The sequence below is a fragment of the Bombus terrestris genome, chromosome 7 (assembly GCF_910591885.1).
Source record: "Bombus terrestris chromosome 7, iyBomTerr1.2, whole genome shotgun sequence".
Classification (NCBI taxonomy): domain Eukaryota; kingdom Metazoa; phylum Arthropoda; class Insecta; order Hymenoptera; family Apidae; genus Bombus; species Bombus terrestris.
The window spans coordinates 114,006-131,169 of record NC_063275.1 but is presented as its reverse complement, the minus strand read 5'-3'; the positions used below and the strand labels follow the sequence as shown (position 1 = coordinate 131,169).

At 32.3% G+C, this 17,164-nt stretch overlaps 1 protein-coding gene across 1 annotated transcript in view; it reads right to left on the bottom strand.

Moving 5' to 3' along the window:
- The window catches only part of LOC100646933, a 69,522-nt gene that overhangs the window by 9,417 nt on the left and 42,941 nt on the right, over window positions 1–17,164 (bottom strand). The window contains exon 4 of the mRNA XM_003402946.4: window positions 8,599–8,771. Coding sequence (XP_003402994.2) covers window positions 8,599–8,771 — 173 coding nt within the window. The remainder of the gene's footprint in view (window positions 1–8,598; window positions 8,772–17,164) is intronic.

Below are 17,164 nucleotides of genomic sequence, written 5' to 3'. Positions count from 1 at the left end.
CGTAAATATTTTAATAAAAAATTCCCGACTCAAAAATTCACGATACTTGTGAATCCTTTCGCTTCTGAAGAATTCTCGAATCGTCTTCATGCCATGTATTATTAGATTGGTGGGAAAGTAATGTCGGTTTTTGACCGTACCAAGAAAACCGGTCTTAGATGGATCATGCACGACAGTTTAAAATAAAATTATTTTGTAAGCATGATTTTTTGTATTCATAAAGTACTCGATCTTCATCTAAACTTGAAAATCAACGTACATCGATCAATTTTGATAGTTAGGCATGAAACGCGAAAAAGTCTGTTTTTCTTTCAATTATATGAATCTAAAAAGAGTACATACTTGAATTTCTTTCTCATCCCCTCTATTCTCTAAACATGGCACTATCAGACTATCGTTATTTTCGGCCAATACAGAATTATTTAAATGGATGAAATATAAAAAAATTAGTTGAAATCGAACATCGTATAGAATCAGCTTTTTTTTTTTATGAAAATGATACAAGGAAGCTAATGATACAAGATGGTACAATCATAGAAAACAATAAGCTGCAAAAGTAGCACGTAATACGCAAGAATATATATTTTATTAATAATAATTGCGATCTAAATAAAATATAGTTGACTCACTTGCATGATCATTAAAATCGACATTACTTTCCTAACCCAAAATCGTCAATTCCATCGAAGCTCGCAAAAAATTCTCTGAATTTCTGGTTGCATAGAATGACTCAGATTCGCCTTAATGACGATGTGACGCAGGAGGAAAGGAGGACCCAACAATCCTCGAAATGTGCAACGCGTGTCGAAATTCTGTGTCATGGTTACGCATGGCTATCCGTACTCGATGAATCTCGACTTTAAAGTAGGCTGACAATGAGGCACACGTGTCTTACGCGGTTACAATCGTCTTTTTACGGTTCGATATGTCTATCGATACGCTTGTACCGAAAGGATTTATGGTGACACGATGATGATGTTGAATCGACGCGTTTAATCAATCTGCCGATTGCTACGAATATTCGTCTAACGATGGGAAACGGGTGAACAGAGTTCGAAAAATATTTCAATAAGACCTGTCCTTGCCCCTAATTAGGTTGATTCATATGCGTGTGTAGAGACAAGCATGGGAAACAACGACATTTAAATATTCTCGTAAATGTGTGAGACGAAACTTGGTTTACCTATAAATGCATCTAACTACGATGCATATACAGGGTGTTACTAGCAATTGAAGCAGCCCATGATTTTATTGTCTGAAATATGTATGTACTAGTTTTAAGAATACCATTGCGCAGAATACAAGTTTTAAGAATCATATTGAATGGAACATAAATTTTATTCTATGGAATATGTTATCAAAAAATTAAGAAAATTTTTAATCTTGACAACATATTAAAGAGTTATCAAAATCGTAGATGGGCCTCTTTTTGTGTATATTTACTCACCCTGTACAAATATCATTTTTATTCTCTTTCTTATTTTTTTTTTTTTTTTTTTTAATAACAACATATTCGATAGAATAAAATTTACGTTCTATAATAATACTTCTAAAGTTTATATTCCATTAAATATTATCCGATATACGGTCGAGATAAAAAAAATGATCAAAGTCAGAGGTAGCTTTCGTTTTGCCAATAGTTACTAAAAATAATTTTTACGTAAGATCTTTTTTTTTCGCTAAAACAAGCCGTAACGTCAAAAGAGTAAAATATAGGCAAGAATTTCGTTAGAAAAGATTATGTATGTATATGATTCGAACAATGTATAATGTGATGCATGATGATTTTTTTCTAGGAGCTGGAAACTTATCAACAATTTTAAGATTACTGTCATATTTCTTTTTATATCGAGCTATACATGTATACGTAGTGTATATTTAGTAACAAACGATAATCCTAATCGTTTTCAACAGTTACCATCTTTTCTTTCATTCAGAGGTTAACACATTCTTCTTAGGTAATTTTTTCATAAATTATAATCTGCTAATAATCCTTTTGGATCAACTTTTTAACAATTATAGGCTTTAATATATCAAAATTTAATATATACGAAAAGAAAATATAGGCAAAGTTAAAACAATGACAAATGTTAATATATGAAAATTTAAAGGGAAGGACATGTTATAGATTAAGTTAGGACTTAACTTAATCTAGTGCACTCAGGTAAGCAAATTCCTCATTCTGACAAGTATCGATCATCTCGTTTGATGAGTGCATTATTTTAACTCGTTCGATCGAACATGTTACGTTGTACAAATTCTCGAGCCGATTGCTATTCTGGTCAACACCGACAGTTTAGCTACATGAGAGACTTTCGATTAAATCGACGCGACGAAAATACGTGGAAGCATGTACTCTTCGATGGCGATCAGAGGTATTTTGGGTCAACGCTGTTGAAAGGTAGGCGCGGGGAACCACTGGCCAGAGCACCCGAGTCACTTTCTTCGCTCTTTTCACTTTCATATTTTCGTTTGCATCTTTTTTTTCCCTGGACACAGGCGCCAACTGTGTTGCTCCTTCCCTTGCCGCGTCCAAAATCACACTTCCGATGAGTTTCATTGTCCAGCTTTTAATTAACGCTTTGTGAGATTTAATCGTCGAATAAACTGACCATCGCATTAGTCGTAATGCAAATTAATTTTTTTTTTTTTTTTTTTGAAATAATTTTTAGTAGTCCCTCTAACGTTTCGTAGCACGTTTTTTATTTATTTATGGCGTTGAAGCAGAAGACAAAGTTACTAATTGAAATGTACTATATTTAATAAACGATAACGAATATTTCGAAAATAATTTTCAACAAGCAAAATATTTCCTAAAGTATTGAAGTTATTATATATCATTAATATAATATGAATAAACTTTTGTTAATAATTTCTCTGCACTACATTGCTACAAGCTGCTGAGGAATTGTTTGACACGTTAATGTGATTTTATACTATTATAATACACATAATGTAAAGTGATTTTAAAAGTAAATTATTGTTTAGACATAAATTTACTTTAAAAATAGAATATTTTGAACGTAAGTTACATTGACACGAACAGAGAATTTACAATTTATTTTTAAAAAACCAAAGGTTTGTTATCCAATGATACAGAAATTGACTTTCGAAATGAAATCTAAATCTTAGACTTAATTAACTTTAAAATAAAAAAGAAGAGATCAAACAAAAAAGTACAAAGAAAAAGCTGAATGTGACGAATCATTCTTAAAACCGCGTCGAGATAGTACATGGGGAGACTGCATATTGTGTGCGAACTGTTACAAAAAGTTTGCGGATATATTTCTAGAACTAGAGGAAGTGAACATCGATCGGGAAGTATTTGTGAATTGTGTTAGGTTACGTTAATAATGATCGCGTATCTAATCTAACAACGTGGAAAATGCCTTTCGTACGAGAATTATTCATAATGTAGGATTATTCGTGTACGCTCATTGATACGACTGTAACTTTCTATTCAATTTTTATCCTTAGTTTCGCTTTTCTTCCGCATCCCTAACTGTCCAGCGTTCAGCGACCCCTAGTTATATATCTTATTATATCTTATTACGTTACGATAAATAGCTACGTAATACATAATTCACATATTTATGAATACAATTAAAGAAACAGACCTGTCGTTGACCAGGGACTCGTTTTATCCACGTGCATATCATAATTTTATATACGTTGTAATTTTTATGCCTTGCATATTTTATACGTTTCTGCACTCTATGCACTTTATGTTCATACATGTTTCAGAAATGTATAAACGTTCGTTAATATTATTAGTAAAATTTCATAAATCGGAAGTTACGTATCATAAGCTAATATTTGGTAATTTTATTTAATTCGGTAATAAAGCAAATGTAAGTTTACGAAAAATTCTACAAATTACGCTTCATTTTTCTATGTAATTTGACGTGAAATTATAAAGTTACGAATGAAAAGTTTATAACTCAGAAATTGTGAATCGCGAATTCGTAGATATTATTAGGTGGTAAATTGTTATATACGAGAACTTTGATCAGGATCTAATTATTACGATCAATTCAATCCTCAATTATAATTTAATTCCTTCTACGGTTCTTCACTTTCTCAAGAATTTCTTTCGTTTCCTTTACTCTGGAGCCATTCGATTCCTGATCTTACGTATCATTCCATACTTGCAGTAAACTATAGTAAAGTAAAAAAGAAATCGGTTATATGGAAGTATATTTTGCTAAAATGTCATTATTCAAACATTATGTAACTAATAAACTTTCGAAAATGCTGTTAATTTTTCATCATAGAACATTAAACTTAAAATTAGAAAGAAGGTAGTAAGAAAGTGTTACGTACCACAACAAGATATCAAGAACCAAGAGAAAGGACTGAATTTCGTCGTTCGTATTAAATATACATATATTTTTTTTCTAGATGATAAATTGTAGTTACTAATTTTCAATTTTCTTTTTTCGTGGTTATTACGGGTTTAAAAATATTTCACAAAGATTTTGATTAGAAAAATAACTAGATAACGAGATACTATTTAAGTTCATACATATATGCAGATACATAAAAAGTAAGATTAACGTAGTCATGCTAAGTCTGAATAGAAGTTCAAACATACCGAAGAATCAGTAAGATGCAATACAAATCAAACATCTTTGTTTGTGTAACAATTAGTAAAAGTTTTGTAAGTTCAAAAACACCTGCATTCTCAAGCTATATCACTTTTAAAACTGAAAATGTTTTTCATATTCGGATCGAAATAACAATACGCAATACGCATATAAATAATCGTTTTACATAATTGAAATTAATGGGAAAAAATATAATTTTGCGGCTGTGAAGAACATATATATGCTTGCAACGTGATTAATACATAGCTATGCGCTACTTTTAAGTCATTCTCAAAATACTATCTTAAAAAAAAATACAATAATATCGGTTTAAAATTACGAGTATTTTATTCTCTTACATTATACTGTAAGAAATTAATTGAATTTTAATATACACCTTTAATTAAACTGTTTTTAACAGTGTATATTTTATTTTTCAATCAGCTTTCACAATTTGCCAATAATATCTTCCAATCAACGCCAGTACTAATGAATTTCTCTAAAAAAACACATTTTGCCACATCATTTCAACTGATAAATCTAACGAAGCGGTTACAGTGGCCGACGAAATTATTTGAATACTTGCTACGGAAAATTTCCATAAATTTTCATAAACAATTGTACAATATAAATGAATTATACGTGTTATACGAAATTCTTCGAGATCTCATTGGCACTATAATGAAACACGACTATCGTACTTATATTGCTAAAATTTGAAACGAATCTGAAAACCTATTTAGAAATCGAAAGATATTCATTACAAGCATAAATAACTTTAAGCACTTTACAAAAATAAGCAAATTATTCGATTACTCGCTGTCAATTGTATCAGCTATCGACTATGTTAGTAAGCTGTATTTAACGAGATCATCTTTAGCATCTATTTGTAATAGAAGTCTCATAAAGTGTCTTGTTACAGTGTCAATGGAATTTCAAAAAGTTTCATATAAAACACACGATATATTAATAAACATTCTGTGTGGCAAGTGTTGGGATATTTCTGCGAGCCTCTGTATATAAACCATTCTGAGAGAATATGCAGGAAGAAGAGTTCGATTGCGTGTTTCCTTCGCTTAGAAAAAATTCCTGATCGGAATTGTTCCGCTTTGTCGGTGAACGCGTAATAAGTCGAAGAGGACGGTGATCGCAGGTGGAATCACTTATTATTCGCGCGGACGATGGCGCAATCGATACTCGACGAGGGACTCTCTATTTCGTTGGCTCGCCGCTCCCTCTGGCATGCTAATTCGCCGTTTCTAATCCTCGCGAGCATGCCAACGCTCTTCGAAATGGATCTCTCAGTTCGTAGGTCTAGCTCGTACGTCTAGCTCGTTCCAATTTTCACTTTCCATTCGCGATACGGAAAGTGGTTGTAACGGATCTAGGGACGATCGTCGAGGACCGAATACTCTCGAAGAATCTTTGCACGTACGCTCTCGCCCATAAATTACGGAACGCTAATTACACGCTAATTCGAGTGAGATAGATTTGTAATAAAATCTTCGATATATAACAATTTAGATTTTTTTTTATAATACACCTGTTTCTCCTGTTATACAAAATGTTTTAAAAATTGTATTAGCACTGTAACGAGACGCGATTGTCGTGATCGTATTGGTAAAATTTGAAACCAATGTAAGAGTGTGTATACAAGTTACAAGACGTTTGTCGCAGATGTTGTTAGTAAAAAGTCGGAGAAGAGTTCGTCATCATCGAGTTCGAGAAGAATTCGTCATCTGGACACAATTTCTTTATTTAGAGACCTCTTATTAGTAATCTTTGTTACAAATAAATTATATCGCATTTACATTTGCAAGGATTAACATCAGCTTTGTTTGGTTGATGTAATTGAATCTGATCTTTCTTTGATATACATTCTTTTACTAATTCGATGAATTAAAAAACAGAGAAACGCGAAGATACGTTCAAATATTTTTACAAATTTTCCTTTCCATTTACTGTTATCTATGCTGTCTCTTTGTGACAAGTGAAAAGACAACTAGAAAAAATATTAAGAAATTTACAGAAAATATTACCTAATTGGTCATTTTGACTTTTGACAGGTTCAATTAGAGAAATTTTTATTTAAAGGATGACCCGGTTAACACCACTAATTTAAGCTACTTAAGCCTGTAACTCTAAAAATAAATGTGCTAAGTGATTCGTAGTTTCTAGACAGTAAGATATGCAAGATAGTACATATAATTCATATTTTAGTGTAAAAATATATTTTCTACATTTTTTTGATTGTAATTAGAAAAAAATGTTAGATGAAGAAAAAGAATGCTTGATACGAACTATAATTTCTTACGATCGTATTTCTTTTGTAAGTTCAACAACAAGAGAGGACAAACTAAATTTTGAGTTTGTAATTCGTTTCGTAAAAGTTTTCCGGTCATTAAAATCATTAGAAAATATACAAATTAATTAACTGGAAATTATTATCTGTCTTTAACGTATATCTTATTTAAATAAGTTTATATCTTATTAGACATTATTATTCGACTTTAATAATGACCTGTCTTTAACCCTTTGAGTGCTATGGGCGCATATACGCGTCTGGCGAAAGCTATCGGTGTGGACTAAGGACACATATATTCGTTTTCTGTAAGTGCCCGGCCCACAGAAGCAATCATTAATAAATTTTTGAAAACTATTTAATAGTTTCGTAACTATTGACATTTAAAACTTTCTACGCATAATTTCTATGATATCTTCTGTGATATAAGATATCAATAATAGCTTATAATTTCACTCATATTTACATATAGACTAGATTTCTCAAAATCACTTAGAATACTTCTCTTTATTTTAATAGCTTCGATTATAGCATTGTATACGAAACTTCATATAAAAGCATTTCATTCGTTTTTTACTACATATCTATAAAAAAAAAAAAAAATAAATAAAAAAAAAATAAAAAATAAAAAATAAAAAACATAAGCTATATTTAATTCACGTAAACATCTTTTTACATCAAGATAGAGATTCTTTGATATTTGTTGTAAAGAAGATTTATTTTACTAGTTTTTTCCTATAATCTAATTATAAATATCGAATGTCATTATTAATTAACGCACCTAATTAATTTGTTAGCGTAGCAGCTGATAAATTTGGTGTAAGATTCTTCTAGTATGATTACGCATACCGAATACAACAAAAAATACAAAATTGATATTTCAATCTCATTCATCGTACATGTTGTGCGAATTTAAAATTTTGCTACAGTTTAAACATTCCAAACTATCGATTATAAAATTTAAGAAAAATAAAGGGAACGCTATACTTTATGAAACGCGAAGAAAATGAACGAATCTCCACTTATCGATTTTCAGGAAAAAATTTAATTATGAAATTAAATAAATAAAATTATATAAAATAGGAGTCTATAGGGAGTCTATAGTTTTGTTTTATGTAACAAACAAACCGGATCATTCTATTCTACACTGCGTGTGTAAACCACAGGCATCGATATTAATTCCACTTCTATAAGAGAAAACTTAACAAATTACAATCAAATATTTCAATATTTTATTAATATTAGGCGATTAAGTTGAAATGATCAAGTCGTTTATCCAAAAATAGAAAAACGTGCTATTTTCAGTTGGACAACTATAAGTCATTTCGATTTGGTTAACACTGTGTTCGTTTAGGTGAATTTGCACAACTTAGGGTCGTCGACTCAATCGCTCGACCAAAAATTACCTAATGTAAACGAGGTTTTAATAATTTATTATAATGATAGATAGAACTATAAATAACTAATTCCAAAGCTACCTAATATAACGTAAAATAAATAACGATAGTCATTGTATGAAAGTATCGACACGTGCTTAGTCAGATTAATTTGCAAAAGATGATATCTGTGCAAATAATATATTTTTACTGTTCATTTTCCTCATGCTTCGAGTTAAACGTTCATGTAGCGTCCGTGTTTCTTTTGATATCTGATTTGAACTATTTTATTCACGCTTCGGTATATGTATTATTCATGAATATAATTACTTACCATCAGCATATACTGGTGGCAGTAACTTCAAGAAGGGTGCACCACGAGCACCCCAAACAGGATGTCGTATATTATTACAGGCACCAGAAGGTGTCCTATACTTGCTTGGCGGGCAAGGCCTATCCGGTATGATTCTGCAGGGAGCATCATTCGATTCTGGCCTATTTTGGTATCTGGAAAAATCAAAGGATTTGTATAAAATAAATCTTATCAATTAAGTCCATTTTTAATTATACGAAACAAATTGAAAAAATCTGAATTAAATTTATTAGAACGAATCAACATAGGTACACGAAATTATTTTTGGTATACCAATATCGAGAAAATTTGAAGAAAAGACGAACACTAACATAAGTTACTATATATATATATATATATATATGTCGGGTTGACGTTAAGATTAGGGTTAGGGTTAAGGGCGTGAAACGAATCCCCATTTGCATTAGACGTTATCATTATGCAATAGAGGAGATATTTACAAGTGCAAATATGATTATGATTTGACAAGTAATCGCGATAATTAGATACTCGAGAAGCTAATGACAATGATCCTAGGCTCAATAACGAATCCGCGGTCGACGGGATGATAGATGTACGTTCGCACAAAGTCCAAGTCTGACTCTTTGTTAACAAAACGTGAAATATTCACTGATCGTAAAGACGTTACTCTTTTCGTCGATGAGATCGCACGAGAGAATGACTCTCCGTCCCGATGATGCCACCGAGGAAAAACTATATGGGGTGTGTCTAAGGACACGAGATCCTCGGATTCGTCGAGGAAAGCCTTCGTTCGGAAAATGAGGGAAATTGGCGTTGCTGTTAATTGGTCAATCTCCATATCAGTGGTTAGAAAAAGATGCTAGCCGCCCTTGGGGGGAAAGTTGCTAGCGCGAAGCGTCGTTCATGGAAGGATAGATTTCTCTTATCTTCCCGTAGTTGGGACAAAGACTATTTGTCTGTTCGAAGGACTTTACATAGCTGAAACTTAAGATTTATAACGGGTCCTCGGCCAGCTAAACATATACTGTGAAGATGCGTTGACATCTGGCGATCATCTTACCCGAAAGACAAAGTCTGCGTGTGGCGAGCCACGGGACAGAAATCATTGAAATGTTTACCGTTGTGCACCGTCCCAACTATTTTTTTTAAGGAGAGCTATAGAGTTACTTCGTGCCTTTGTTAGACTAAACGTTTATCCCTTGACTACGCGGTTACGTTCGGCGACCGGTTGTCGCCTCGAGCTCACTATCACAAATCTCAAATAAATACAGTCAGATCGAATGACAACAATTTCTTAATTACGGCTATGGTGGAATCTAGATTACAGTATTAAGGAATCTTCCCAAAGTTCCAAAGGGAAGGTTCCGGTGTTCTTTCATCTCCGACATATATATATCTTTATTTTCTACAAATCAGAATGTATAATTTCAAGCAAACGTTTAATTGCTGATAAGTATATGAAAAATACTAAATCTTATAATTATTACTTTAAAACAAAACTTATGTAATGTATGCGAACCTATGATTAGTTATTAGATGTTCATTACATGTACAAATATTCAACTCTCGATCATTAGAAACAATGATAGATAATATTTCAAACATATGAGATTAGAAATAATTATTAAGGAAAATAAAAAATAATGATTCACTGTAATTCTAACAATCATAGAAATTATAGTCTTCTTTATTCACGTCAATAATACAAACTCCAATAAAAAATATTCTACAACTTTAGGATATGTATATGAAGTTCAATATTTTCTACTGTAAATTTTATTTATTTTGTAACACTCACAATCTGGTCTATGTGCATATATATATAAATATATATATATATATATATATATATATATATATATATATATATATACCATAATTAGATATAATTCATTGAATATCATGTGGATATCATAATTACAAGAAAAGAAAAATTGTAATGCTCAATTACATATTCCTTGCATTAAGATATAGTTTAATTTATAATTACATTTTTAAATTAAACCCTAATCAAATATTAAGTATATACAGCACACACACACACACACACACACACACACACACACACACACACACACACACACACACACACACACACACACACACACACACACACACACACACACACACACACACACACACACACACACAGACACACACACACACACACACACACACACACACACACATGTTATATTATATATGTATAAGTCCAAAAAATGATTTTTTCAAAAATTCTAGCCGGATAGTTCATTCTAAGCGAAAGAAGCAATAGGAAATTACTATGCATTTCTCTTATTGTTTCTTCCACCCTATAATCCCTATAATCCAGTTGGTATTTCTGAAAAAATCATTTTTCGAATGCTTTTTCGTGTTCAATCGTATACGCAACAGGTTAATAAGCTATCATTTAAACCCTTAATTAAGATCACTCATTTTTCTCAACAAGTAATCTTCGTGTCAGCTAAAACGTCCAACTGTTGCAATAATATAACACATATCAAGTGTGATCGGTTCGTGTTCGTATTTAAGTAAGTCCTGTGCGAGTTTTACGAGCCGTAATAAATCACTCATGACACTCAAACCGTTCAATCAGTTAACGTAACGTAGATAATCGTCGTGACTTTCTATTCTGCGAGGAAATGGACGTTTGAATCGTCGTGGAGAAGATTTTGAAAAAAAAATGAAAAGAGAAGAATGGAAAGAAAAATGATAAGAAAAAAAGGAAACGATTTGCGATTTTTCCATGAGGAATTTATGGTACAACAACAACAACGAGGAAGTATAATTCATGCGTGAGTCATGTGAGCCATGTAAAATGTCTAACAATAAGAAGTTGCCTGCTGATGCATGTGCATGGTTATAAATCAAATCGCTTTCGCACAGTAAAGGATTGCGTGTTATGTACGTACAAATTGCTCCGCGGGAACAATATCTGAAGCTGTATCGGACGTATGCCAGTATTATCAATTAGAGGAACTACAGTTCCCTGCGAACAAAGAATAATCGAAAGAATAAGATCTGCTTCTTAATTCGTATTTTCCTCTTGTCTTTACACCAAGAGGGAAACTTTTTAGAAGAGGAGAATCATCGTGAGATTGTTAAATTTAAATTATTTTAATAATTTACTAAATCAAAGGATTCTCTGTTTCACTTTCTTATGAAAAACGATACGAACAGTAAGATTATTTCAATTTTTAGAAATTCATAATTTTTATACACATATTTACAATACACATATTCAAACATTCTTTATACCTATCTTTACGAACTATGGACTGAATGTGCTAAAAATGGAGATTATTCGTTATTAGATCATGTAGGTTTATGGAAATTCTAACTTTTATAAATAACGACGAAAGAAAGAGGAAGTAAATTGAGATTTATTTCCTTCTTCAAATACTATAAGGGATACTTTGAATGTTTTGTATATTATGTTCATTGTCTATGCTTCTCCACATTTTAATTTTCCACAGATACATAAATATCCATAGAATATTCATTATGAAATAATAAGTCGAAAAGTACAGAATAAAGTTTTTATGTATACTATCATTTTCAAAACGAACGACTTAAAAAATGTATTAACAGTGTTTCAACTTACCTCATCCTCTACCTATTTCTATGTATTTCTGAATATGGATAGCGTCATGATTTGGTCTCCTCCTAATTTCATATCTTATATTATATTTTATTTTTCTATTATTCATTTTTTATTTATTGTTTTTATTTATTATCAGCTACGTTGAATGATTTTGTAAATGTAAAAGATAGTAAGATTCGTATTATTAATTTAGGAATGCTATTGCATATAGAATTTTCACCTGATATTCAAATATCGTAAAGCTTCTTCCATTCAGTTATGAGTACTTTAGAATAGATAGCAAAGTAGATCTTGCACGCATCCAACAAGCCAAATATATCAAGTGAAATAAGTTAATTGAAAGGATATTGGATTTCGTATTCTATTTAATAACGGATCTTTGATGAATAATTTTGTATTTGACGAACATTTCGGCAATCGTAAGCTAAGTTTATTGAGTGAAATAAAATTGGCTGATTTCTAGTGGATCTTACACAAGCGAAACCTACACAAAATTAAATTGTGCGAGGTGTGTATAGAATTCTATGATCAAATTCAAACATAGACGCACACATACATATTTCTACGAGCTTTTTCATCCAAAGAAGCCACAGAAATCGAAAGGAACAGCGCAAAAAAAAAAACGACCCTGTCGGTCAGAGTTAAAGCAACCGTAGCGACTTTCTATCGGTAGCAAAAAAAACCGACCTTGCAACAACAATTTGCGGAGAAAGAAACGACGAACCTGCCGGATTTCTCGGTCAGCCAGGCAGGAAGACGACGATCGCGGTTTAACATCGACGCGGCGGCTACCGATTGATTTTTAATTGATTTATAATTATGGGAGATTTATATAATTATTACAGAGTATCTCAGCAATCGTGACAAGATTGACAATAAGATGATGAAACAGGTCGAAAGTATAGAATAAAGTGTTTTCGTATGACGCATCGTTTTCGAAAAGATCGAATCTCAAAATTTGCCTTGAACTTGGCTAATTACAGACTAGACAGAAGTAAATAGTTGACAGAAGGTTATTCTGCATGTGAAAATAAGTCGATAACGTGAAATAAAATTTTCCCTTCCATCACGACGCTTCCACCACGAGAAAAATAAATTTAGAAATTCTTTAACTAGATATAATTCAAACCTTATTTTCTTGAAGATGAAGTCTTAAACGGAAAAATAGTGTTCCACACTTTTTACTTATCTTTTGCATGCAAAATAATCTCCTGCTCGTACGTAGTCGGTAATTAGCCAAATTTAAGTATACCTGACAAATTTTCCAGCTCAATTTTCTCGAAAACGAAACGTTATACGAAAAGATTTTATTCTACGTTTTTAACTGTATTTTATATTGTTTTGTCACTGTATCATAATTGAATCAAATCATAATTGCTGGATTTGTATATTACAGTGTAAAAAGATAGACGTGCAATCGACGAAGACGTTAATTATTTCGTCAATGTGAAAATTACCAAGAAAACTTCAAGAATCTCTATTTTGTTATGTAATTCACCATTTTAAGCTTTGCGAAATTAACGAACACTAGAAGGAGAAACAAAAGTATCTTTATTAAATTTATACAATCTTTTTCCATTGCAAAAATTATTTCTCTATAAAATGTATGACATCTAAAACAGCTCAGTGTAAATATCACCTTCTATCCGAAGAAGGAACATCGACCGAAAAGTGGTAGTCTTTAAAACGATACAAATTAATGACATCTCTATATATCGATTACTGTATTTTCATAATTTTTATGAGTAGCATGCGAATGTTTACGCATCTCTACATAGGCTCTATTGCTTCAACAGACAAATTAGTGCAGACGTCGATACATGTATATCATTTTTTTGAAATATTTTTCAATTATCCATCGTGTGTTCTGGGCATTTTTCCAAATAAAACCACGTACAAAAATATTTCTCCAGTGTTCGTCACAGAAAGTAAGAATCGTGAAACTCCTCCTGTATCGAATGCGCGAATGACGTACACGAAGATCAAATTTCGTTTCGATCAAATAAACATTCAGAGCCTATCCAAAGATAGACTGCGTTCTATTTAAGGATCCTTAGGAACATAAAGACTTCAAGGCAAAACGACAATCGGGGAATAAAATATAATAAAATAATGAAAAGTACGATTTATTCCTGCTGACATATCCGTTTACAAGCACCGCGCGATGTGGCGCGCACCGATGCGCGGCCAACCACCTTCCTGTGGCCGAGGAAAGGCGATAGTACCGGTAATGATCGGATGAGAAACCTTCCTCGTGGTTGAAATGCCGCCACGGAAGGACGCGCCGGCAACCGACGCTCCTTTTCTCGGCCATGAAAGTAAAAGTTCGCTCGTGGCAGAGTTACCGCGAGAAAAAGCAAGAAAATAGAGCAAGAAGGACGGAGGCCGGACAGGCCGAGCTACTGGAAAGCCTCGTCACGTCCGTTTATCGCACTTCTGTTTCTTCGACACTTCCTTTTTATTCGTAGTGCCCCTTTATGCTTGTTTCGCGAAGCCGCTTCGTTTGTTCGTTCTCTGTTTGTTGAATTTGGACGTGTTGTGGGAAGAAGAGTAATAAGGTACGCGAATTGAATTCTGAAGGCAGTATTATGTAGAACAATGGCATTTTCGAAGGGTCTTGTATCTTTCGTTTCTTTTTTAATCTCGTTAACGGAGCTTTTTAGTTTGTATTTGTGGCTAATTTGCGATTAATTGTAGGAAAGTTTGGAATGAGAATCAGAGGTGCTGTTAACGACTGTTGATTCTTTACGATAGTAAATTAGCTTTATGTTAATAGCGTTGTTAAGATACAAACAAATCGAACGGGAAGAAATTGAATTAGGACTCGATATATAATAAATTTAGCACGCACAATCACATCTATTTATTCTTGTCAGAGCTCGTTGTAAAGAATATTACATATTGGCGTACTTTGACCGAGATTTAGTTTTATTGTGAGAAAAACCTCGTTTTAGAATATAATTTTTCACTTGAGAATTACCCATATAATAAATAATTCGATAATTCGACGGTACATATTGTGCGAGCTTCTGAATTCCACCAGTTCGATTTCTATGACCATTTTATAAATATTATAAAAATCGCATAACATTTTAAAGTTATGGTGTACATTTTATGTCTTTTATCACAATATGTTTCGTTATAACAAAATGTTCACAAAATCATAAAAATTATAAACTTGACAAATGTTGTTTAATAATCTCACATCATTATCTGTTAATATAAGAATGAAGAAATTCCATTAAAAGCTACTACTCTCTTCAAAAGTTGCTCTTGTACAAAGTTAATATCTGGAAACTATTTTGATTTTTATTAGATACCAAATGTGAGTAAAAATATTAAGCGAAAAAAGAATTGAACGAGACACCTTCTTGTACTGTACAATTACGTACAATTACTGTGACTTATTCGAAAGGTCTTGTCGTAGTGTTCAACAAAATGAGATAATCGTATTTTCTCATATCACGATTCAGCAATATCAATTATGGACTAAGGTAAATATTGGGTATAAAACGTCATATTCAATCAACATACGAAACACTTCACTTTAACTAATAGAAACTCTCTAAAAGGCCTCAATACAATAAATCTGTTTAAATTGCAACAACTAAACTGTCCGTATGGGATACATGTTCCATAATGATGATACACAGTATCGTAAGCCACAAGAAACATCACTAATTGCAGAAAAACCATTAATCTTTCCACTGTTACCCAAGATTAAACGCCATTTAAAACCACGAGCAAGTAGACAAAAAATTTTGGACGTACAGCCCTTTTTACCAACGTAAATCCACATTCTTAAACCGAATCATTATTTTCATATTATCGTCGCATTATCGAATGCTTAAAAACTGAGACAAACACATTTTTGCGTCTACGAGCAAATAATCGTTGGCCAGAGTCATATGAAACGAAATTTGGTCCAAACTTTTCGAAAACTCGAATATTGCTCAAGTTTTGCGTAATTCGACGTTCCTCTGTAGGACACTGGCAAATATACAGTTACTTCCCAAAGTATTCGGTAACAGTTGTAAAATTTGATTACGATTCCTGTTATAAAAACAGTACTTTGATTCTTTATACCAATGGAAGCGCCACAACGTAACAGAAAACTCGACATAACGTAAGCTGCCATAGTATCATATGTAGTCGAAAATACGTAATGTCGTTAAGAAAGACGAGGTGACTGAGTTTTTGTAAAAAAAAAACTTTTTGGGAACGTCCTATATTGTAACTTGTGGTCGATTGAAACATTTTTATTCGATTAATTAGTTTTTTATTCGAGACATTTTTGTGTCAGATTAACGGAAATGCCTGAAAAATCGTGAAAAATCGTGAAAAATCGAGAAATTTGATTTACTGTATTATAAGTCATTGTAACATGGTATACACGTTATTTCCAGCAAATTTCTGTTTCCTCGATATGATCGATAACGACCAGGAAAAGTTTCATGGTAAATTTAATTTACAAAATTAGAATAAGAACAATTTCAAACTAATAATTCCAATAGAAAAAGCGATATGAGTTGTTCCAGTTACGTGAATTATTCTGTACAACAAATCTGTCCAAATTTTATCACAAAATAATTGAACGTGATTAATTTCAATTTCAACGAATATTTCAAAGAAATATATAATTTTGAGAGTTAAGAGTTAAACAAATACTTTCATAATTAACCTAGATATATAGCTATACACATAATTCCATTTTTGCGAGTAACTATAACAGCCAAGTCGAGTTTCGCAACTGCGTCGCGACATAATTCGCGATTTAACTGTAATTGCGATTCACTTTCCGCATCGAGCAATTCACCTTCTCCAATTCGGCGAAAGGTATCACGAGGTTGAACGGCAATTACGTTTTGCGGTTTCAGGATATGTGCCGCAACGTTCCGATCGTTTCGTCAGGCTGATGCGCTTTTAATCTTCCGCTTTAATTCGGCCGATGCTTTGCAGTTT